Here is a 25,506-nt window from a genome sequence, read left to right on the forward strand (position 1 = left end):
CTTTTCTGTTTTACTTCCTTCTACGTTAGAGCTGTCAAACAACTTGAACATCTAAGGATAAAACATGACAGATGACTCAAATATGTGACAGGTCATAAAATATTGATTCTTCACGTTACCTGCTAATGAAACACGTCACCATGGGTAAATCTTCCTTACTTTGGATTCCTGACTTTTAATTGTTATCATTCCAGTTTAGGTTGTAGTCTAGAATTAGGAAGCAATGGGTTGGGTCCCAGGAAATGCAAAAGCCTATAAATAAGGAATCAGTTCTACTTTTCTTTAACTAGTGTTTTTTATCTAGACTCCCAGCCATGTTTTCTGTTAAAATCTACATCTGATGGAAACCCTTTTGGACCTTTCTGGGTCTTTTTTGATTCAGTAGAACCAAACCAGCTCCTAAGATCATATTATAATGAGAAGCACCAAGGATCAATCAAGGACTTCCCATTGGGATTTTTTTCCCCAAGAGAAGAACCTTCTCTTGATCATGTATGAAATAAATAATAATTACTAGATTTTTTTCAGGATTTTGCCATTTTCCCAGTTAAGCTTATAATTTTTAGTATTTTTATGTAATTTTCAACTAGCAGCAGCTCAGTCTGGGTTTTCTTGTCTGGTCCTACTGGGTCCTTTCTGTCAAATGAAGGCAGCATTTTTTTGGCTAGAGATCTCTATGTAAGATCTTTTGGCAGGAAGAAAGGGACGCTGCCCTACTTGAACCTACCTTTCAAGCAAAATCTGGAAAACAATGTTCAAAATTATATTAGTAATCTCTTGAGTAGGGGTTGTGTCTTGTACAAGTTTTTTACTTCATCAGTGAAATGGTGGGAACTGCCAGCCTCCTGACTCAAGCCTGTGAGAGCAGAAGTGTGTCTTCACTTCTTAAACACTTCCCTGTCTGTGACTGAAAACTTCCCACAGAAAAGTTAACATCATTCCTCCTCAAAGGAGCCCTTTCTAATGCGGTGAGACCCCTTTCTAACAGTGAGCTTTCAGTGCAAAAGTATCTGGTGCCAGAGGAGCGCCAGTGCAAGGACGTGTTGGAGCCTGGCAGACATTCAGCTCTGAGAGCAGGACGTGCTGGAGTCTGACATGGTCTCTGCTGCTGTTGAGGGGAAGACCCCTGCTCTCCATAACTCCCATGCCTGGAAAACTCAGTAGCCCACAAGTGCCAGACTGTCCCTGCTCCAGATGGAATGAACAGTGCAGAGGAGCTGATGTGCTTTAGGCTGTTTTACTGGAAGCAGAAGGACATAGCCTTTGTGCAGCTTTGGAGGGATGGACAAGCTCTTCCATGACGCACCATGCAATTATTCCCAGGGCAGATCCAACCTTAGGAGTGCTGAGAATCATAGGCCAACACTTGTAAACAAAAATACTGCCCCTTTTCCAAGAGAGGGGAGTGCTGACATGGCCAATGCTGACAGCAGGAGCAGCTGGGTTGTTCCCAGGCACCATTTGCCACACTTGGAGGATTTGGATGGTGCAGCCAGACCTTGAGAGTATCTCTCTGGTAACCAAATTACCACAACTGGCACTTTAATTCTTCACTCAGGAATTAAAGTGAGATGAGAAGACCAGCCCTTGTATCACAGCAGCCCCATTGGGGGTGGATGACAAAAAGTCTATTGAAAGTATAGAACAAGCATTTGATGAACACTTGCTGATGTAGCACCTGTGTGCTTGGAAGGTTATCTGTTTTCCACTTCTATAAGCCAGACTACAAAAGGACTTGAACCATGAATCTGAAAAATCTGAAAAGCATCCTCATAGCATTTAGGAAACATTATTTAGATAAGCTGCTATGAAAATAAATGCAAAACTTGCTGGAAAAACATACTGTTAGAGTGGTGATTAGTGGCTCACTGTCCAGCTGAAGGACTGCATTTATTAGAGTTTCATGGGGATCTCTCTCAGGTCTGATGTTACTAAAATACTTTCACTAACCACTTGGATAGTGGAATAGAGGATCTCCAATGGAATAGAGGATGTCCTCCTCCATTTGTAGGTCACAGTAATTCAGGAGGGGGTCCAAGTGTGTTGTCGGACAGAAACAGTATTCAACATTTATCATGAGTTAGAGAAACGGTCTAAAAAACAGAACACAATTTAATAGCAATACATGCATGGCAGAAGAGGGAGTTGTACATAAAAGTTAGGGACCAAATGACCACATGATCCCACAAGGCCCTTCTGTTGTGAAAAATTGACAAATGCCCTACCATTTTGGAGAAGCAGAAAAATTTATCTGCAAGATGCACAAAGTGAGTCTACCAGGCTGCTCAGCAAGGCCTCAGCTGCATGGTTGGCTTTTTGGCACCAGACTGTAAGGGAGAAGTGAACCTACCTGGTAAATACAAGAGTGGAACAACAAGAGTGTCAGAAGCCTTGGAATTCTTAATGTAAGAGAAAACCCGGGCAATTGATTTGTGTAATCTAGAGGAAAGGAGACTTACTGGACATAACACTCTTAACTATGAAAAAAAGCTGCTGTGAAAATGAAGGGAATAAATCACAGGAATGTGACAAGTAATGGACTTAGAGTGCAGCCAGGGAAATTTCACAGACATTAGGAAAACCTGTCCAAGATAAAGTCCCTTGGCCTGGGGAGCAGCTGCTGAGAGAGGAGTGGGAGCTGGTAATGCTGGGGGTCCTGCAGTGCTCCCCTCACCAAAATGCCCCCACTCCCTGCAGCCAGGCAGAGCTAGAGGCACATAAAAACCCACATTGCACCCACTGACGTCCAACAGGGAGAGAGGAAAAGAAAAATGCCCCATCTCCATCTTACACCCTTTGCCCCCACAGGAGGGACAACAGCCCCGTGAGGATGCTGGGCTACAGGGGCAATTCATAAAGCAGGGCTCAGGTGACAGCAGTGTCTTGCTGTTCACCACATCTCCAGTTGAAGGGACTAAATTACTTAGGAACATCATGTTTTCTCCCCAGGTGACTTACACAGAGGGCATTTCCACTGATCAGGGAAGAACGATTCCCCAGCCCATATTTCTGTGCCAACTGTACTGTCTATTTTTAACAGCAAGCTGCCATTAGCATTTGTTTGCTAAAAATAAACACATTTCAAATGCAATTCATTACCTAGCGCATTAGGGTAAAGGCAATTTATTCTTCAGTCAAGACGAAATATTTTTAAGAGATAAATTGGTTCATGCAAATATCAGTGACTTGCACTCAGTGCACGTGGTACCAGCAGAGACAGTGCTCTGATTTCAGTCAATTGATGGGATAGAGCACAAAATTCAGGAAGCTGCTCAGTGCAACATCCTATTTAACTTAATTAAAAACATGACGACAATTATTATGAAAGAGAAAAACAAAAAAGGGTTGTAGGGTGGAAGACACGGTTCTCCCTTAGAGCTGCAGCACAACAGTGTAACAAATGGGCAGATAAGATTCTGAGCAGGTGGTATTCTTTATTATATTGATGATAGTGGCTTCCTAAAACCTAAACATCACTGCTTCTTGCTCACAGAACAGGGGAATATTACAAGGGCACAATTCTGAATCAGAAAATGCCAGTACAAAAGGATTTAAAAATGGGTTTAGATGAGCTGCTGAGACAGGAGCTGGATGGTGATCTCTGGTGAAGCTGTCCTTCATGAATCCCTTAGTTTCCTTTTTATTTAAAAAATCAGTTTCCAGAATGTTTTGTGGAGATAAGGTACTTGAAGCAAAACTTGCTGTTTTTTGGCAGGAGGATTTGGAGGGGATGTAGTGAATTCCTGCTCTGAAGGTTCACAACTAGGAATTGAACCTGAGCCTCACATGCCCCTATCTCCTTCAGAAAAAAAATAACTCACCATAAATAAATAACAAATCATAAAAAGAAAAATATCGACTCAGAGTCCTCAGGATATCTGGGGGAAAAGCAAAGCTTTTATATCCAGCCACTGCTAATGCAGCAGGTCCTGCAAAATCGGCACAGTCTGATTTTCCCCACTAGAGGGGACTGCGGTATCTGCAGTTACCTGCTCACTCACAGCAGTTCTGGTAACTTCAAAATATGTGGCATTACTAAGAAAATTAATTACTGCTACTTGTAATATAATTTAAAACAGTGTAAAATTGGAATATGTCAGAAACGCTTATTAAATGTACAAAATGAAAAAATAATAATTTCTTGGATTTAGGTTCCTTCATTAAATGTTATTTTGAAGTGACCAGATTAAAAAAAAAAAAAAAAAAAAAAAAAAAATAAAAAATTAAAATCTCCTAGTTTATCTGAAAAATGTGGGGTGTTTTTCTATATTGTTTTGCAATGTACATATGAAGTACTTCAAATTAAAACACAGTCTGTTTAACATCAGAAACCTAATCTATAAAAAGTTTCTGATGATTCACAGTAACTTGTGTTAAATCTGCAAAAACCAACACCTTGCTGTCCCAAAAAAGTTTGGTGGCAGGATCCTTAGCTAATTGCAAACACTTGAAACAAAATGCAGAGAGAGAGATAAGAGCCCAGGTGTTCTTCCCACCTTGGATGTGCTGCTGGGGGATGCCACAGCAGGTGGCATAAAGAAGGCTCTGAATATGGGAGAAAACAAGTTCTGACTTCTTCTCATGGTCTGTTATCCCTGCAGTTTTGGCACTTCAGCATTTCCAGGTGCCTTTTTCACCAGAAATGCCCAGCAAAGTAGCACAAGTTAAAGCAGATCTGCAGTTGTTGAGGTTTTGAATTCCTGGATAGGGAATCACAGAATCATAGAATTGAGGTTGGAAAAGATCTAAGATCATCAATTCCAAACTCTAACCCATCATCACCACGTTCACCACTAAACCATGTCCCTTAGTGCCACATCCACACATCTTTTGAACACTTTCAGAGGTGGTGTTTCTACCACTTCCCTGGGCAGCCTGTTTAAATTCCTGGTCACTCTTTCAGTGAAGAAATTTTTCCTAGTATCTAATCTAAACCTCCTCTGGTGCAACTTCAGGATATTTCCTCTTGTCCTGTCAGTTGTTACCTCCTTTCAGGCAGTTGTAGAGAGTGATAAGGTCACCCCTGAGCCCCCTCTTCTCCAGGCTAAACAACCCCAGATCCCTCAGCTGTTCTTTGCAAGAACTATGTTGAATGTGCACGCACTGGTGCCTAGGGCACTTGCCAAGGGCCAAGACTTGGGTTTGAAGCTGGTTGTTCCTGCCATAGGTTTTGTTTTACAGAGCTTTATTTGCGTCAGTTCTTACTAAGGGAGCAATAGTGGGAGATACCTCCTTCATTCTGCGATTCAGCCAAACGTGGGTTGTGCTGCACCTTCTCCCCTGCCACAGTGGTGATCCTGTGGGAGGACCTATTTGCACCTCTGCTCACCACTGCATCTCTTTGGCAAGATCAACCCCTGGTTTATTACTGATCTTTTACTGCAAATCATTAAACCAAAATTAATATTGTCTATCTGCCAGTTGCCAGCAGTTTTCTTGTCTCAGTATCAGAGACTCAGAAACCTGCAGAGGTTGGCAGGCACCTCTGGGGTACCTGGTCCTACCACACTGTCCAGAGGATCAGCTAGAGCAGGTCACTCAGGGTCACGTCCAGTCAGGTCTTCAGTATCTCCAAGGATGGAGACTCTAGCACCTCTCTGGCAGCCTGCTCCAGTGTTTGACCATGCTTGCTGTAAAAAGGGGGTTTTTAAAGTTTAAATGCAATTTCCTGTATGTCAATTGGTGTCTGTTTTGTCTTACACAGTGCCCAGGCCCTACCAAATAGAGTCTGGTTCTGTGTTCTTTACTGGGCCCCCATCAGGTATGTATACACATTCGCAAGGTCCCTACTCAACCTTCTCTCTTCCAGGCTGAGCAACACCAGCTCTCCTTTTCTCACAGGAGAATTGCTCCAGTCCCTTAATCATTCTGTTGGCTCTTCCCTGGATTCTCTCCAGTATGTCCACATCTCTCTTGCACTGAGGTGCCCAACACAGGACACAGCACTGCAGGTGTCACCAGTGCGGAGTGGCAGATCCTGTGAACCTGCTTTGTCACAAGGGCACATCATTAGCTCACGGGTAACTTGGTGTCCTCTAGGACCCCAGGTCCTTTCCTACCACGATGCTTTCCAGCTGAGTGGCCCCCAGCACATTCCAGTGTGTGGGCTTGCTCCTCTCCAGGTGCAGGACTGGGAGTATCCCAACTTCACAAGGTTCCTGTCCAGCCATTTCTCCAATCTGTTGAGGTCCCTCTGGATGGCATCATAACCCTCTGCTGCTTCAACACTTCCCCCAGTTTTTTATCTGCCATATCATTCAGCTTGACTTTATACCACTGATCACAGCCCTTTAACCTGGCTGTTCAGCCAGTTTTCAGTCCACCTCACTGTCTAGTTGTTTAGCCCACACTTTATCACCTTGTCTGTGGAATTATGGCAAGCACTCAAAATCCCTGCTAAAGTCAAGATGAACAATGCCACTCACTGCTTTCCCCTCGACCACTGAGACAGTCACGTTGCTGTACGAGGTTTTCAGGTTTTCTCAGGTGTGATTTCCCCTTTGTAAATCCGTGCTGACTACTTCCAATCAGCTTCTTGTTCTTTGTGTTTGGAAATAATCTCCAGGACTGTTTACTCCATGACATCCCCAAGAACTGAGGTAACACTGCCGTGCATATTGCTCCCCACATCATCCCTCTTGGAGATAGGAGTGACACTGAAAGTCTTGTCTATGGTATGCCCAAACTTATTGAAATTATTTAACTACCTTTTTGATTCATTTGGTGAATGGAAAAATAATTTCCACGGTCATCTTCTTACCATGAGAATGGCAATCTTCTCAGGTGCCTTCCCAAGCAATGGTTTTCCTTGATTGCTCCCTCCATTCCAAACTCTTCATTTCCTGCTGTTCTCTTTTCAGGGAGTGTGACCAAGACACCAGCCCAGTGCAGGTGAATCACTGGGATGTTTCCTCACACACTGGGCTGTCTCCAGAGGACTGAACCTCTGCCACAAGCCTGTTCAGCTACTATGAGGAGGGAGTGCAGTGGGAACTGAGAGTGGCTCAGAGGACAGAGTGGGAAGTATGAAGATCTTTTAAAGTTACCTTTTCTTCTCTCTCTCCCTTTCCTAATTGATTCTTGGTCCTGAAGAAACTGCTGTGGGATGCTGCTGTCAGAAACATGATTCCCTTACCCCCTTATTTTCATTACTCCCTTCGCACGTGACAAGCAATTTTCTCCCATTTATTAAGGTTATCTCTTCCTATACCCATCACAAGTTTCAATCTCCTCTGTCCTTTTCTGCTTTCCATTCTCTTCTTTTTTATTCTAAGAAGAGAAAAGGAGGAAGCACTGGCATCCCAATTATTTATATGCAAATATTTCCTCTACTTTTGTCCTGATTCAGCAAAATTTGGAGTCCCAAAGGAGCAGGCAAGAGACTCACTTTTATTCCCATCAGGCATTCTTGCAGGTTCATTCCTGGCTAGCAAAGCAGTTTACAAGACCAATGGAAAACTGACATTCTTTTATCCCTGCTGCAAAATTTGTTTCATAATTATGTACCCTATTCTAAAATGTATATGTGGCCTTAATCCTCCTAATAAGTAGGGCTTAATATGTATAAAAAGCCTGCTATGTACATCATCTCAGCACAGAATTTCAATTTCTAGAAAGGCTGAGACCGAATTAAAAAGGAAACACTGTGCATGGCAATGAGCTCATTTTGACAGGCTGAATTAATTTTAAATAATAAGGAAGTAATTTCCATCTCACTAAATGCCTGCATTTTCCTGTAAAAGTAAAATACTATAGTCAGAAAGGTACTCTTGAGAAGTCTCTCATAGAGATAAGTAAACCAGATAGCAATTAAAAAAGTAAATAAATTGTAATTACAATAGTAAAAGGCAGTATTAAGTATTAATGCACTTCAAGCCCAGCTACTCTGATTGATTTCTGCTTTATCTCATTAGCTTTATAATCAGAAAAACATAATCATATGAAGATACATAGATTTAAGCACAGACAAATACCTCCAGCAGTTAGACATGGCTTTAAGGATGCAGTCACAACTGCCTGATGCAAAAGAAAAGACCATGAGAAAAAAAGGCATGGAAAGATGTAGAGAAAGAGATCTCTTCACCACCACCAGTGGTCCCCACTGCCTAAAAACATAACAGGCTTGCAAATGAAATGTTCTCTGGATGGTCACATGGGGGACATGGCCTTCTTTGTTAAAACATGACCGAAAGTGATGCTGCATTCTGTGATAATCAAGACATGATAATACCCATCTGGAACTGAAAAGTGATGTTCAACTCTCTCCCCTAGAAGGGAGGATTCACTTCTGTACTCCTGGCTAGTCAGGAGAGTTTTCCCACCACTAGGCTGGGAACACAACAAGGCATGTGGCACTGTGGTGTTGAAGGTTTGCACCAGAGCCTCAGGGGCCACCCTTGGTCCTAGGCCATTCTTTGTTTAATGAGCTATGCACAGGTACACCTGGTAGATCCAGGACTGGTGCTCGCCTGCCCTGAGGAGGACTGTAACCACCAGACACCCTCCACATCTCTCCTTGAACAATGAATTATGTTTTGCACAGCATCAGGAGGAGCATCTAGGTCATGGGTGTCTGTGTTTGTTTGCATTCTCTTCTTCTCTAGCATAGCCTCTGAGCTGGGGTGTAGGGCTCTTTCCCAGGTTCTAGACAAAAAACCCTACCCCCAACAGCATGGTGGTTTGAACATCCACCTGGGAAGCGGGAGATCCTGGTGCAGCTCTAATCCTTGCAATAGCTGCTTGACTGCAAAGTGTTCTCTAAAATGTGTCTTTCTTTGTCCTGTAAATGAAACTGGGAGAAAGGGAATATAAAAAGCAAGATCAAGGATGACATTGTCGCCTGGTGACAGGGGCACTAAGCTGTGGAAAAGGTGATCTGACTTCCATTCTCTGCTGCCATTAATATTTAATAGTCATTAAATTAACAGTCAGGGACGTGTAGGATTAACTACAGGTCAGCATCCTCATACTTATATCTGAATGAATGAGATAGTGTTAGTATGGATGGAAATAAGCTATTAGCAATGAGCACAGCCAGTATGTCAGTAACGGGCACGAATTTAAATGATTTAAACACTGTCCCTGAAAACTAAAACAATGAAATGTCTGCTCCAGTACAGAGACCCACACAAACCCTGCACCAGTGGTGAAATCTCCAGCACAAATGCCCACAGAGATATGAAACTGTTTGGCAAAAATAAGCCCTTTCCCTCTGTGGATTTGCTCAAGGGACTTGCAAGAGACTGATACTGCTGATCACAGGGAAAACAGCCATGAACAGCTTTTCATGCACTCAGTAGCAGTGTTCTCAAAACAACCCGTGAAGAATGCTGTAACTGAGCCACCTGCACTGCCAGGAGAGAAGCTTAGGACCCCTGCACCAAGCTGTCAGGCTCATTTTCAGTTTGCAGGGTTGGAGTGGCTGATGGCTGGAGCCACAGGAGTGTCCTCCAGCCTGGCCCTGACACAGAGGCACACAAGAGTCTGACTTCTCTCCTGCAGTTCCTATTTTGGGTGCAACTTGGAAACATCATTGACTGCAGCTGTTAGTAAAAGATTCCCTCATCTTTTCCGTGATCTTTAAAATGAAAAGCAGTCTAATCTCAAACAACCTTTCTGCTTCTGGAGGAATCACACATGAGGACTCTGATGACCAGCTTGTTCCCTTGTCCCTCAGTGGAGAGAAGGACAGGGGGACAAGCCTGTTTATCTATTTTGGTGGGCTTGTTTGCTATCTCCCTGTTTAGGGAGGGCTTCCCACCAGCTGTGGTTTCCCTGTGCAGATGAACAGAGAGGAGGAGGGCTGTCCTCCACAGAGGGAAGCCTGCTGGATTTGACCAGACAGCTCAGATCTCAGGCAGCTTCTTTTCCCACAGTTGCTAAGGAACCAAAAACAATCAGCTGCTGAAAAAACTGTTTAGTACATTTTCCTCACTCTGGATTACAGCAGCTTTAAGAATTTCTGGGCTTTCCCTGTGCTCCTCATGGTGAGGAGCTGGGCAAGCACTGTGCTGGAGAGGAGAGTTTGGCCTCAGTACCTTTTGCCATAGGGTTCCAAGCACACAGGTTGTTTCCATAGGTTGCCATCAGGGATTTCCCTCCCTTGAACTGTCTGCAGGGGTCTCAGGAACACCTATCCACAGGTGTCATTCCAGAGCTGTTTCAGCTCCCTTTCCAGCCACTGGCAGCACATCCAGCTCAGTTGCCAGTAGCTCCAGCTGTGACTTTAATGAAACCTGTTGTCCAATTCCTCCTTCAGTGTTTCAAATGTCTCCATTTATCCCCTTGCAGGTGGGGCTCTGGCTATCATCTTGACCACAGCCATTCACAGGTTGCCTGGGAGAAGGGACAGTGATGATTGCCCTGCAGGATTTTGGAGCGCCATCAGGAAAGAGATCATATGGGCATCCCTATGGCTGAGAGCCAGATGGCCAGTGAGCCACTGAAGAACAAAACATCACAGGAGGTTAATACCTGCTGGGAACATCACCCAGGAGAAATCTCCCACCCACATTTAGCTGCAATAGCAGAAATAAATGAGAAAATAGGCCTGGGAGAAAGCATCCTTAGTCAAGGCAGAGGTAGGTTTCCAGATCTTCTTTGTGTAGTGGTAGCACAAGGCATTTGTCTCTGGTTGAAGGGGACTGGAAGGCTGCAAAAAAACCTTTGGGGAATAACCTTCCCTGCATAAATGACTATGTGAACTTCACTTCTTTATTTCTCTGTCATGTCAACTCAGCTGCATGTTCACTATTAATAATAGGTCCAACTCTGCAGAGACTTGTAGTGTCTTGGAAATGTCACCTATCAAGGTACACAAATAAAGCTAAAACAACCTCAAAATATTAACTGCTCTGTGTGTTTGCTAATAGTTCTGTGCTGACCGTGAGAGCTGGATTTCTGTTCCCAACACAATGCCTGTAAATTCTGCTGGTTCCCTGGCGGGCTCGGGTTGTTTTTATTAAGTGGTTACGTGTCATGCTTCCCTTATGTGGAACCTTCTGTCTTCTGATGGAGCTTGTGGCTCTTACAGCAAGTTACAGCCTTTTTTCCTGCAGCCTTGGTAGAAATTGGTTGTTGTATCAGCTCATATATTTTGTAACTCCAGCAAATAAATCTGTGTGTTGTGCAGGTCAGTAAAACAGAGATCTCTACTGCACAACAAAGGAGTGACACAGTGTTGGGAGAGAGAGGGACCTCGCTTGGCTTGTGAGCTAAGGATGTTGTGCTGAGCCAACACTCCTGGGAGCTCCTGCTCTGTGGTGGGGCAGCATGATGAGGCATTACTGTGACGAGATAAATACTGTATTAAGTACAGGGCTGAGGGGAGTATGAGGGCATGTGAAGGGACAGCTCCACAGCGGCCAGAGGAGCCTGGGAACAGGCATTCCCCAAGAACAGACAGGTATGAAAACAAAGTTCTCACCTTTCATATGTAAGGTCAGACCAGAATTCCACTCAGTCCATACTTTTTTTCTGGCAGTGGCCACCAGTGGGTATGTAGGGCAGGGCAGGGAAAGCCATAGGGATGTTTCCTCAAAATTATGTACCATCCAACAGTTTGGAGGGGGGAATTTGGGAGCCCAATAGACATCACTGCGTGTAAGGGTCCTGGAAGTCTTTCTGCCGTGAATACATCCACTTGCTTTGTGAACCTTTTTAGCACATAAAATCCCAGAAGGGGAACTACAGGCAAGTAAAGTCCAGGTCACCCAGGACATGGCTGCCTGACTGTCCTGAACCTGCAGCCCACGACACTGTGTCATCCATTAAACCATCTTCCTCTCCTGAGGGTGAATAAGCACTGACCTCACTTCAAACTCCCAAGAGACAACATTCACCCAGTCAGACATTAATTTTTCAAGTGGTGTGTGTGGCTTCAGGTTTAGAAGGGAGAAAAGGCTGCTCCCTCAATCTCAACAGCATTGTTTGCAGTGACCTTGTGCGTGCCCCATTCTAAAGCAGAGAAAGAGACTTTTTGAGAATTGTGGAAACAGTTTGCTGCACCTTCTGGTAGTATCACGGATGACGAGGAAAAATAGGAATGAGGGTCACTGACTAGCTGAGTAAATGGCCAAGTTACCTAATTGGGTTCCTCCAGACAGCTCCTATGCTTAGCAAGAAATGTAACTGTATTATTATATAATGGCACATAATTTATCAAATCCTGCCAAAGGAATATATGTTCCCTGTTTTTTAATTCTTCAGAGCAAAATACTATTTTTTTTCAACATGTTTCTATCAGACAATGGTTAAAAACGTATTTTGCTGACTGAGTTCCCTGTTCCTGAAAAGAGGCTGGATTAAATATTCAGGATGATTAAATATTCAGGATGTTAGAAAAACAGCGCCTAAACCACCAGGTAGGAGGAGAGCACTGTAGGATCCAGCACATCACTAGGATGAAGTATATTCAGCCAATTTGTGTGATTTTTTGTGTTTAATTTTCTACCTGAGAAGTGACATTGGCTATTTACTGCACTAATGTGAATCCCCAGGCCAGCAGAGGTGAATTGCTACCTGGTTTATAGGTTTTACAACGCAGTCTGAGCATTACCTGTGCTTTCCCTCACATGGGCAGCCTATAAATACTGCCTGATGCCTTTTGTACAACATGCTCATCAAAGGTTATGTGAAGCAGACAGTTTTTGTAGAGCTCAGTAAACTTTACCACTTTAAAGTTGCCTTTAAAGCCGATGAAAAGCTGTGCACAGTTACAAGGCTCTGGACCAAGATAATGGAAAAACATTTACTATTAGGGGCATGTAACCTACAAATTAATTAAATTCTAAGCATGTGAGTGGAGCATCATAATATTTTCTACAAGTTACAATTAATTAGTCATAGAATTACAAGGAATTCAGTTAAGTTATGACTTGCACATATTTTGCAACATTATTAAAAACCTATTACAACTGACTTGACAATCTTAGCTGCAGGGTATGATGTCCATTATGGGTGACTTTGGCCAAATGGATTTAGCTCTTTCAAGCCCTCTAATTTTGGATGCAATTTTTGCAGCATCTTCATCTTAAAAAACCCCACCAAACCAACAGAAAACCCACGCGAATATCCAGGCTCTAAAAACTTAAAAGTTTACGTCTAATGCAGGGCACCCAAAAATAGCCAGCTACCTGGAAAAGCACCCTGGTTTGCAGGCTTGAATGAATTACTCTTGTATATGCTTTCTTATATCATCAGTACCCCTTTTTTTGTTTATTAACTTTGATATATAATTGACAAGTCTATTTGTCACTCTACAGTGATATATTTAATCACAGCTAATTCTTGTTATTTAGAAATCTTTGTGGCGTCTCTGATCTTTCTAATCTGTTATGAATGTCTTTAAGGAATATGAAAATGGATGTATTAATTACGAACTGCTTCAGAGGCGGCTCCTGTCAGGCAAATAATTTACTGTAAATCAGAGAGCTGAAATATCTGCTTGGATATGGTAAGTATTTTTAAGTCTCATACTTAGCCTGAGCACCATACACAAGGTAGAGGTGAATGATGGCAGGTAGTGTGCCCTGTGCTCGAGAGACTCTATTCAGACAGTATCTCATGGTCCTAGTGTCACATCCCTTTATTTTTCCACTGGGGAAGAAAAAAATAAATCTGGATATAGACATATCCAGACACCTTCCCTATCCAAATCTCAATTATAGATTCCTTTCCAAAGGGAACTTTTCCTCAGTATAACTTTAAAGTAATGCCAGGTCTTTCACAGGCATTTAAAATACTCTCCATTTGTAATAACACAATGGAGGCAGGAAATATGCAGCAGCTGTATCTGCTCCACAGAAAGGATGTTTTCAACTCAGGATGGGCTGTAGATCCTGTGCTACAAAAACAAGTGGCAGATGAAGACTGACTCTGGTTTATTTTGAGATAAGCTCAAGCAAGGCTAACTTGTGCAGGAGCATGGCATTGATTCCTCCTCCAGCTGCCCATACTGTGCTTGTGCAGAGGACTACAAGAGTACTATTGCTCGTGTCTCATTGAAGGCAACACCTCAACACCAGAGGCAGGAATTGTAGGTGGGAGATCAAAGGATGATTTGAAAATAGCACAGACAAGACTGATTTTCCGAGAATGTCTCAAACCTATGGAAAACTTGGAAACTGGTATGATTTGAATTTTGCTGTGGTGGCACTTGGGGAGGAGGTTTTGTGTTGCAGGAGGCTTGGGAGAAGGAGGCGCCATGAAGAGGAAAAGGAAATGAGTCATCTCAGAAGAAAGGAGGAGAAAAGCAGGAAAAGCCATAGAAGCAGTTTCATTTTGAGAAACTTCTGAGAGGTTGGACCACAAACCTGACAAAGAGACTGAAGGTGAAGCAGTGAAAGAATTCAGAGTGGTTTGCTAAGGAATTGAAGCTAGGGATTGATTTTAGTTGTGACATTTTGAGGGAAGACAAGGTGAGCATCAAGAGAGCCAGAACAGAGAAGGTCTTGAAAACTGAGGATGAAGCTATTATGGCTCTACTTTGGGAACAAATAGTAATAGATAATTTTTTAATAGTAGGATGCTCTTGAGGGAATGTCAGCAGGATTAAATGACAGCATCAGTCTGGAGAGAAGAGAAAAGATGGTGATAATGTTGAAAATAGCACTGGGAGTGTGTGCTGCCTGGATACAGAAGCTAATAGGTTTACCAACTACAGTCAAACAGGGTAGGCATGTGAAGTAAGATAAGGGCTCAGCTGTAGCTAGAGCTTGGGCAGGGAGGTTCGACCAGATGACCCACTGTGGTCCCTCCCAACCTTACCCATTCTGTGATTCTGTGACTCTGATATTTAACCCAGTGCAGCCCCCCATGTACGTGTACTCTTAGAATCGCAGAACCATTAAGGTTGGAAAACACCCCTAAGATCATTGAGTCCAAGCATTAACACATTATTCCTGCTCTGTTCAGAGAAGCTGCCTGGGCAGCATTTGAGGATTTTAGATATTTGTTCTGAAAGTTTAGCAGGATGGAGGTGTACATGTGCAGAACCACCTGCTTAATTGTTCCAATCTGCATCGCACAGCGATCCCACGGGTGTGTGTCACACTCAGAGGTTGCAGTGTCTATGATCATGCCTGTATCCAGCATAATCACCCCCTTTCTCTGCTGTCCTAACAAGTGGCCCTTTTCCACATGCCCTAGCAGAAGCAAGTTTTACAAACTGAGGAGATTATGAGCTGGATATTGAACATACCACTAAACGTACATATCTATGCACATCTGATCTCAACAAGGGACCATCTGCCCCACTGTTTCTTGGAAAGTTTGGTGTGTTGTGTCCCTGAGTCAGGCACCTGAAGTCCCTCCCACAGGGATTATACGATATTCAGCTGGAGGTGAGCATGTTCCCCACAGAGATATGCTATTGATAGGAAGATGTAATGACTTGGATGAAATCATTACTCATCCTTCCAGTAAGTTGTGTCCTGATTTAGTAACATACTCCATTTGTAGATCATATTGTCTCCGGTGAGTATGCTTTAGAACAGCAGTGCAAACAAATTAAACAAAGTTTTGATATGCTTCTATCAAAGATTTGTCCCTAGTGTCCTTTGATTTACTTCTTGAGATCTCCTCTGGCATGAACTGGATCGATGCAATATTTTCTCCCCCTCAAAGCTGATCTGAGCTCAACACCTCTGAGAATATACGAGCTCTGCCTTCAGAACTGGCTTCAGGCATTCTAGAGAATGACTGCCCTCCCCTTAATATATAATAGACTGAAGACAGCTCTATGTCTTCATTTCAGCGATATTGCTTTTTTTCTGCTTTTCCTTGGCATCCAGATAGTGGTGCTTTGGGTGTCCCAAGCCAGTGCCAAAATGAAAAAACACCTTTTTATTTTTGCTGGCTGACAAAAGGAGTTGCAAAGGTATATGCTCTCTTGGCCTTTCACCCCACTTGCCTCTCTAGTGAGGACCAAAATTAATGCCAGATCAGATTTGTCAGCAGGGGAATATCCTTGCATTTTGCAATGTTTGTAATTGTGCCACAGAGATTAAAGATAAGACTAACCTATTAATTGCCCTTTATACCACTTCAAGTCTGTTGAAGATGGGTTTCTAGAGCAAGAGATATATTTTTCAGTGCACATTTTGATAAAAACAGAAATCTGTAATGAGAAAAAACCTGGTTCCATGGGCAACAGTATAGAGTCTTTTTTGTCTCTAGTCTGAATTTCAGAGGATCATTTTCTGCTGAAAATGCTGTGATTGAGAAGATGAGTACTTGAGGTCTCATGGTGCTAGCATAATTGTCAATAGGACTACAAAAGGGGACTGTATTTTAAGAAACAAGAAAATTTTCTTACAGATGAGTATGTTGAATGACTGGGAAATCCAAAATAGCTGTTCACCAGGAAGATAGGTAAGGCAGTGTGCGCAAGAGCATCAGCCTGCTCTAGCTCAACTCATGTACAATAACTTGCCAGTTTAGTGTATTGCCAGGTTGTTAGAGGCTACTGGTCTGTCTGGGTTTCTGCCTGTTATATTCCTTGTGTGGTCTGGATGCAGAGAAGGGACATCCCACGCTGCCACTATGAAAAAAGCATACAATATACAGCAAATCCAACCCTTAATACTGGATAATTTCTGATCCTTTGGCTATGTTTGATGAGTAGTTCATCTACGGTTTCCAAGAACGGTGGTTCCCATGGTACTAACAGCATCCACCTGACACTGAATCTCTGTGGTGGGGCAGGATTTGGGGTTGCAGATACCAGCATAAGCCCAGCCAAATTGTCTTTCATAGCTACTACAGGAGATGAACCCTGGTCTTGCCTATGAACAACCCCATGATCTTTGTCCTGCTTCAGATCTTCATGGTCTATCTGGTGGCTGTTGGTCATAGGGAAATGTTGGCATTTTGGGGACACATGATGCAGAAAGGCTGGCCAGTCCTAATGAAGGATTAAAACTGTGCTCTGTTGAAGGCAGGAAGCTTGAGGTCTGCTGAGCTTTTCAATGTCTTTGATAAAGACCCTGCAATTTCCACACATCAGGAAGTTGGATAGTCTTTGGGCAAGAGAGGCATTGATATTCCACTGGGCAGACTTTGCTTTCCCAGCTGTCCCATGAGCTCTCAGGAGCAAGTTGGTCTGTGGCCCTCAGCCAGAAAAGCACTTAGATAAGAGCACACCTCTCAGTCCATGGATCATCCTGCTGAATTCATTAGGGCTGCTTATGCAATTCCAGGAAACAGTGTGCTTTGCTGGGCTCAGTCTCAAGTCCCCATTTGCGTAAAGCTCCTTCACATCCCTTGGAGCCATAATAATATGGTGGATGGGGTAGGGAAGCTGCCCAGGAGTGCACTCCTTCCTTGAGTTATAACCACACTTCCAACAATGAATGAGTGAGTGTGCTTCTGCTCAAAGTTAAAAAGCACCATTCTTTTGGGTTGTGGGCAACATCAGCCTCAGGGAAGGGAGAGCTGTGCCTGCACACTATTCCAGTGATAAACACAGAGACTCCTGTTTACTCCCTGCATAATATGACTTTGAGCTCGAAGTTGGCAATGCTGGAGAGAATCAGCACACGGCTGATAACAACAGGTGGGGGCAGAGGAAGGAGTGGTGTGTTACCTTTTTTGTTACAGATGGCTCCCAGAGCCCCAGAGATGGCACTGCAACAGCAGTTTGAGCAAGGGACGGGTCAAATGGAAATGTCAGGACAGAAGACCCTGCAGAGATGACAGAGACTAGCATAAGTATCTAGCAGCAAAGGACAGCCAGGGATTAGGACATGAGACAAGAAATGTCCTGATGAAGGCATGCCTAGCTCTGTGGTGCACAGAATATCTGAACACAGGGAACAGAGGCAACTCAACAGTAGGCAAGTGAGCCAGACAGTGACCGTTTCAGAGAGCACTGACTTTTGCTTAATGCTCTTGTGGGGCAGATGAAGCAGCAAGCAGTAGCAGAGTGGACATATTCAAGGCCACCCAGTATCAGTGTGAGGAGCTCTGTGCCTGCCTGGGAAGCACAGAGGGTGTCATGGTAACTGAGACTTCAGAGACAAGCCACCAGGGCAAGAAACCAGTATCCTAATCTGACATGGTCAAAAACGTATGTGGCTGAAGAGTGAATGAAATTGTAGGAGACCGTTTAGATCAATGATGGCATTCTGTGAGTAATTTTCTGAGGATTTAACCTTCATGTGGGGAATAAAACTGCACTGAAGGTCTTTAGAAAAACTATTCCTGTCATTTGCTTGGAATGATGTAACTGGCAAAGGTAACTGTGTTGCAGGATTTGGTGAAGGATGGAGGCTCTGAGGCTCAAGGAGGAAGGCAGATGAGACAAGAGGGCCTGTGGAGGAACACATGGGACCATGATCCAGGGGGCCACAATGGCCCTGTGGGTGCTGCTGGTGTTGGCTGAGTGTGTAACATTGGCCTGTTGTCATGCTAAGAGGCAGAAGCAGTGTGCAGTGCAGTTACACCCTTGTGTGTGTGTGCACAAGAGGGAGATGACAACATTCAGCAGTCTGCAGCAGTTCTTGAGGTCTGTCCACTCCTACCAGTGTATTTGTGTCCTGGTGTCAACTGTTTATATGTGCACACAGTTTAGAACCGTGATTACGTTTTTTGGCTGAGGCTTTTATCGTCATTAAAATAAGAGAATCATACTAAAACAGGCAGGAGGAAACTTCAGGAGGTCACGTGGACCACTTCTTGTCCCAAGGTAGGCTAATTGCACCAGAGTCACTTCTGATGGTGCTGAATAATATATCCCTAGGGCTTTACAACACTGGAAAGTCACAGCACCCTTAGGGAATTGTTTCCTCTGTTCGCTCTCCCCACAGCTGAAAAGGCTGTGGGAATGTTGTTCATCATGTCTGATTTGAATATTTCTTTCTGGAATTCAAAACATGGTTGCAGGTGCTATTACCTGCATATGGGCACTGGAAACCAAAACCACTCTCATTTATGGACTGCTCCCTCACACTTATAAAATAAGAGAACTGCGTTGGAGACATCCTTGGCATAGAAGGAAATCAGTGGGGAAACCAAGCTTCTTCCAGCAGCGCTGGGCTTACACAGAAACCAGAGATGGCTGAGTAAGGACATCAGCATGAGAACCCCAGATTATACAAATGAATAGACAGAAATGTTGCAGGACTTAGCAGCTCTCTGCCAGATACGGTAACTGAGAGACAGCTGGTTCCATCAAGCCTGTACTGGGGGTCAGAGAATTGAGAGGAGGGAGGTGGCAATCAAGGGGATTAGCCCAATTCAGGGAATCTGAATGTTGAACTAAGACTAGTTTAGGGGAAGAAAATGGGAGCAAAAACGCTTAATAGGGTACTTTGGGAAGATGGGCTATTTCACAAGACTCAAAGACGAAGTCAGGATCCTTAAGTGGTGCTAGAGACAGATCTGTGATTTGTCTTCAATAAAAAATGGTCTGTGGACATCCATTCACCCAACAACTGTGAGTAGATATTGGCCATTGTTTTTTTGCTGTGCAGGATGAGAGGAGATGGGTCTTCTGGCAACAAGGGGAGGAGGTGGGAGGTTGTGGGGTGGCCCAGCTCTGTGTATGTTATTGCTCCAGCATCCCTGAGGAGACACATTTCTTGGGGAACCAAGCTGAAGAAGGAGCATTGTGACTTTTTGGCAGGTGTGAACAGAGATGCACAGCACTCCTGCCTCAGGGCCTCAGCTGAGTCTCAGAGCTCTGACTGCTGGCAGGAACTCACTGAGGAGAAGGAGGCAGGGAAAACACAACCCCTTATTGATTCTCTTTCTTTTCTGCAACCCATCCCCAGCACTAACCATATTTGAAAATACAGCTTCCAGGCTTCTTTTAAAATGGTTTAAAAAAAAAAATCTTAGCTCTAGAGAGAATTATTTTGCCAGCCTTATTTTTCCCTGGCTTTGAGTTTGCCATTGACGTTAATTAGGACTTCCTGAGCCTCGTTAGCCTGGTGTTTTCCTTTGTTACTGAGAACAGCGAAGGTGACCTTGTTCAGTAGGTGGATTTTCTCAGCTCTGACAGTCTAATCATTAATGTCTTAGGAACAGAGGTAGGGATCTTACACGGGAAACTTGAGAAGAGCTATAAAAACATCATGTAGACAGCTGGCAGTGTCAGCTGGCATAGCTCCAGTAATTCAAAAGTAGAAGTGTTTCTGATAAGTCATCTTGATCTCACACAACCCATGCTATTCAATAAGTATTTTTGTTGCATAATAAGAAAACAACAAATATCTATCTGTGTAAGCTCAGTTGCAAGTGGTTGAACTGGGTATACTGAGAATAATAACCAGCATTCAACAAGCTCCATTTTATTATCCAGGAGAGTGGACCAGTCAGTCACCAGAACACTGATCTCTGGTGATCTGGTTTTGAATGAAGGCTTACAGCATAACTAAAGTTATTTTGGTGGTTTCACTCTGCTCCCCGCCTGTACAGTCATGAAACCGTAGAATCATTGACAGCTCTAAGTAGGAAGGGACTTCTGAAGGTCACGTATTCCAACTGCCTTCTCAAAGAAGATCTAAACAGAGCAGGTTACTCAGGGTCATGTCCAGTCAAGTTCTGAGGATCTCCGAGGATGGAGATGACACTATCTTGCTGGGCAACCTGGTCAATATTTGACCAGCCTTATGAAAAAAATAAAACCCACCAGCATGCTTAAAATATGAGTGAAAATCCTGTGAGAAAAGAAACTCAGGAAGGGAATAACCGAATTCTGCTTCTCCATACCAGGCAGCACCACAAGACTCATGTGGGTAAGTACATTTCAAGCTGCTGTGATTGGTCTCACCTTCATAAGCTTTACATACACTAAGATTAAAAGAACTATATAAACACAGGAAAACATCATATTTGCCCATAGTAGTCTTTTTTTAACAGAGACTGTGAAAACAACATTCGTAATTCCGATGTGTCATCTGCCACATGAAGCAAGAGTTTGACAACAGAGGAGTCACAAAGCATTGGTGGTAGCAGAGCCGTCCTCATCAGCCAGCTGCACCAGGAGCAGGCTTGACTTCCAGAGAAGGCAAACCAGGAGTGGCTGCTTTCCCCTGGCAAGCACAGAAGGGTCGATTCTGCTCCTGACCCATTTGAACTACACACTTCAGCATTTGTACCGTGGATTTCTAAACAGCCACATCCAGTGGGGTCCTGATCCTAGCAGGTACTTCGGGAGGTCACTTAGGAACGACATACACAGCTTGCAGATTTGCCACTAGCAGCTGCCACAAGCTACCGAAAAAGGCAGAATATTTAGACTACACAAAACCAAAGCTAAGCTGGAATATAAATATCAAATGAAACGCTTACATGTTGCTGAACATGCTGCCTAACATCAGAAACACGAGACAACAGCAGAAAGCCATGCAACGCATTTTGGCAGAAGCACGCAAACATTTCACAGCTTGTCCCCTGGATGCCATGCTCACACTTACGTTAGTCTGTGTCATACTACCTTAACTTGTTTTAAGCATTTCCATCATCTGTGAGGTAGGGAGGGAAAAACAGAACAGTTAAGGTATAATCAAGTGAGATCTTGCACAATTTGTAAACAGTCTCATTATTGGCTGTAGTGTGCAGAGTGTGAATGGTTCAGGCTTCTGTCTCAACTTATCCAGGCAGGGAACTTTCTGAAAGCCAGATAAGTGATTCAATGGATTATTAAGGAGGTAGATGAAAACAACTGGGATTAACAGAGAAGGAAATAGTGACAGAATATAAATAAACACATAAACAGGTGAAGAAGTTTGGTGTTGGTAAGATGCATTTTTTTGCATGTCAGAATCAAAACACGCAGTAATATCTTTTGATCAGTGAGCAATTTTAAACACTATGTTAATCAGGCTACTTCAAAAATATTTGAATAAAAATGCAAAATTAAAAACCAAACACCTACAAATCATTACAATGAATTAGACCAAAGATAAAACTGTATCAGTTATCTCAATATGGACGGATCTGCAGAAGTGTTTCTTCTAGGTGAGAAATTACAGTGATAAAATAAAAATGATACATTAAGAGCTTGTTGATACATTGCTCCTAATTTTTGATTATACTTCCAAAATCATAGGTACCATTTGAAAGACCCAGCCTACCAAATCCTTTTATGCACAAACTTTCCTATTGGCTTAGAATTTAAGGTTAGACGTGCACTGTGCTTTTAATTATGCACCCACAGAAGCCTTCTCTGGTGCGATCTTGTGCCCATGCTACCTTGAGAAAGACCAGGGGAGCCTAACAGTACTTTGGCTCTCAAAGTATCTACAGTCATCTCTAATTACTCCTGTAATTTATTGTGAATTTACAGTACTTTGCACAGTGCATAAACCTTTCATGTCTGATAAGACAGATACTAAGTCATCTGAAAGCTAGAGGATTTGTATCAAGAAAAAAAGTATTTTTCACATCTACACATTACACTACTAAACAGCTAAAAATCCTTAACAAGATGGAGGAAACAATTATCTCCTGAGAGAGTGGCAGAGTAATCAATTGCCCTAAACTTCTGATATTCAAGGGAAGCCTAAAAGGAGATACTAAAATAGATAGAATTTGAGACGCTATTTCAAAACAGTAATTTCTTAACTAAGAACACAGACCAATGGTTCCACTATCACTTGAAAACTGTTTTGAAAAGAATTTAAGGACTTTACTGTGGGTTTAACATATAAATCAGAAAGAGCCAAACTACCACCAGAGCTGTATTTTCTAGCTGGGCCTAATGTAGAAGAACTGCAAAATACAGCAGAGAAATTACATACAGTAGCTGGAAATATCTAAATGCATTGATTATGTGATTGGCATGTCCCTGCTGAAACAAATCAATATATTGACTTTTCTGAAGATTCACAGTAGGCAGTAAGGAAAAAAAAAAATCTGTGTATGTGTGTATGTACTATTTTTCGAAAAAAGAATTTGATTTCTGTCTTTCTTGGAAGCTGTGACTGTTTGTACACTGGTACTGGAGTGCCTTCATTGGCTTATCTCTACCATTATTTCAGCAATGAAAAATAGAACAAATAGAGATGCTAAAGGATGCACTGGATGAGTACTGAGATACAAAGCAAGGCAGCTGTCTCATTTATAATGCTGAGAAAAAATGAGGTAAAGTAGCTTATTAAGCAAGTAATAGTGATAAAATTTTCCTATATTCCTATTTTATTTTGATCCTTCTGCACTGTGAGAGCAAACGATCAGGAATTTGTAGCGATGTAATCATGCTTGGCTCCCTGCCTCCTCCGGCACATCCTGGTTAAGTGGAACTGATGCTGTTTTGTGCAGATTAGGTGGCAGCCGTTACAATTCAGAAGCATTACACCAATTGGATACACTTGGGAAATATCCTTGGAAAACCAATTCTTCATTCAAGCAGTGAGGAAGGCTCCCACGCACCTCATGCTCTCCCTTTCCTCAGACACTTGAGCATTCCCTGGGATCACCCAAGGATGTCCCTGCCTGCCCACCCCTGCAGCACACACAGTCTGTGTGGCCACCTAAGGACATGGGATGTGCAGTCCCTTCCCTTCCCTGGAATGCCATTGAGAAGACTCAGAGGAATTTGGGCACTTTTTCCTGTCCCAAGGGCCTTGGTTAAAGTTCACCATACCCGTGGAGATGAAGGCTTGGTTATCACCCAGTTAACATAAAACATATGTAAGGAGAGTCCATCTCATGGCTCAAGTGTCCTGGGGGATCTGCACAGGTTTGTTGTCCTGGGCAACATCTCCTCTCCGCTGGAGCCTCTTCTGCCATCCTCTGAGTTAATTCAATGACTGTTTCCCCTCCACACATACATAAGTCTCATGTAGCCACAGTAGGAATTATTTCTGGCACTTAACTTGTTAATGAACAATGTTTTCCTTTGATTGGAGGTAAAACTTTTGTCCTTCCTTGAGTTCCTCCTTGGCATCTTTCATTGAGGGATGTCCCTTTCACTTAGCCTTTCTTTCTGCATCAGTCTGTACCTCAAAATACACACACAATATAGGTTTCTAAGCAGTTTAAGAATATATAGCACGTCTGTCTCCTGAGCAAGTCCAGCCATGGGAATGACCCAGCTCTTGGTGGTGAACTGCAAAGACTGATCCCCTGTCTTTTCTCTGCTAAACCATGATGATGCATGTGAGATACTGGCAGGCTTTGTGGCCATCTGGGAATGTGCCCACATCCTTGTTTCAGCTGGGATTGGGAGAATGTTTCTGAAGTGAATTTCCCAGTTACTGTGCTTGTTCCAGCTGCTAATGGGCAACTGCGGGGCCAAGCAGGAGCTTGGCTGGAATAACATCATCTCCCCACCGTGCCGCTGGCACGGATTCCAGGCCCCCAGCACAAGCTGTTTCCTCCTGCAGTGCTGCTCCTATTGCTAATGTAGACGTTGCCTGACTGAATCCTGCTGACTTGATTGATTCTATTTAAATCAATGTGATTGTTTGTACGAACAAAGTTGATAGAACTTGTCCTAAGTGGCATTTACTCCACCATGCTATTTGGCATATAAATCAGCTGTTTGGGGCAGTGGTAACTGTTTTGTTACCACTGTGACTTTTAGGGAAATCTGTTAAAGAAAATAAAGAAAGTTGATATTTGCAGAGAAATAACTGATATTAGCATTTGACTGGTCTTATTTAGATACATAGAGCAGACTTGCTCTGGAGGTAGTTTAAAGAGATTTTTCTGTCTTTTGGGATCCTCGAAATAATCAAGTTCATTATAATGCCTTTCTTCCAAAATATCATATACATTGATGAATTATGCATTTGGTTGCATAGTTTTAAATCTGAATAGGGCTGTTTGTACCCAGTAATAAAGTATTCTTTTAGCTTATTTTAATGGTTACAGTAAAATTCTGCATGATGTATATCGCAAGTAGTAATTTTCAGCTACAAATATTGATGACATCTTGCCTATGGTAATGAACAGGTTTTAATATTACAGTAAAGCATGTTCTTTCTTCTTAATTAGTCTCCATTGATTAAACACTCAGATTATTTACAAAAAGCCGAACACAATGGAAAGGAAGAATAACTAATGCAATGGCTGTATTCCCAGGGTCACACGCAATTCATCTTTACTAAGGTAGCTGAGCCTCTATAGTCGCAAGGCGTTTATGAAATAATAGGGAGAAAGCTTTAGGTTAAGCATATTTAGTGTAAAAAATATCTTTTAAATTTGTTTCTTAAGATGAAATTCTCCTATTCTTGAGGGAAAATTAAAGTGCTCGATGAGTTAAAGCCACAGACATCTTGCAGTAAGATATAAGAAGCCTTGTCAGATCACTAACAGAAACAATCTTTATGATGCTGAGATTCTGTAGCTTATAATTAAACATCACTGTCCAGCCTCTGTAACCTGTATCATCATCACATGCCATATTTTATACATCGCAGCAATTAGTGAAGCATACTGGGCACATTTAGAAGGTGGCTTTCTGTCAGGAGCTGATGATGTAGTGACTCAGCAAGGCATCAGAAAGCTTTGCTTGTGCTAAGGCTTTGTGCACCTCTGGGGGAGCTGGACCTGCCA

At 42.9% G+C, this 25,506-nt stretch overlaps 1 protein-coding gene across 3 annotated transcripts in view; it reads right to left on the bottom strand.

The window, feature by feature from the left end:
- Positions 1–25,506, bottom strand: part of LHFPL3 (LHFPL tetraspan subfamily member 3) — a 244,467-nt gene that overhangs the window by 16,346 nt on the left and 202,615 nt on the right. The window contains exon 3 of one of the 3 annotated variants that reach the window (XM_032105840.1): positions 21,440–21,467. The exons of 1 other annotated variant lie outside the window; for it this stretch is intronic. In XM_032105840.1, coding sequence (XP_031961731.1) covers positions 21,451–21,467 — 17 coding nt within the window. In that variant the 3' untranslated portion in view covers positions 21,440–21,450. Of the gene's footprint in view, positions 1–21,419; positions 21,468–25,506 lie in introns of all 3 variants that reach the window. One more of the 3 variants, XM_032105839.1, reaches the window with a different exon arrangement.

The sequence above is a fragment of the Corvus moneduloides genome, chromosome 4, assembly GCF_009650955.1.
Source record: "Corvus moneduloides isolate bCorMon1 chromosome 4, bCorMon1.pri, whole genome shotgun sequence".
Taxonomy (NCBI): Eukaryota; Metazoa; Chordata; class Aves; order Passeriformes; family Corvidae; genus Corvus; species Corvus moneduloides.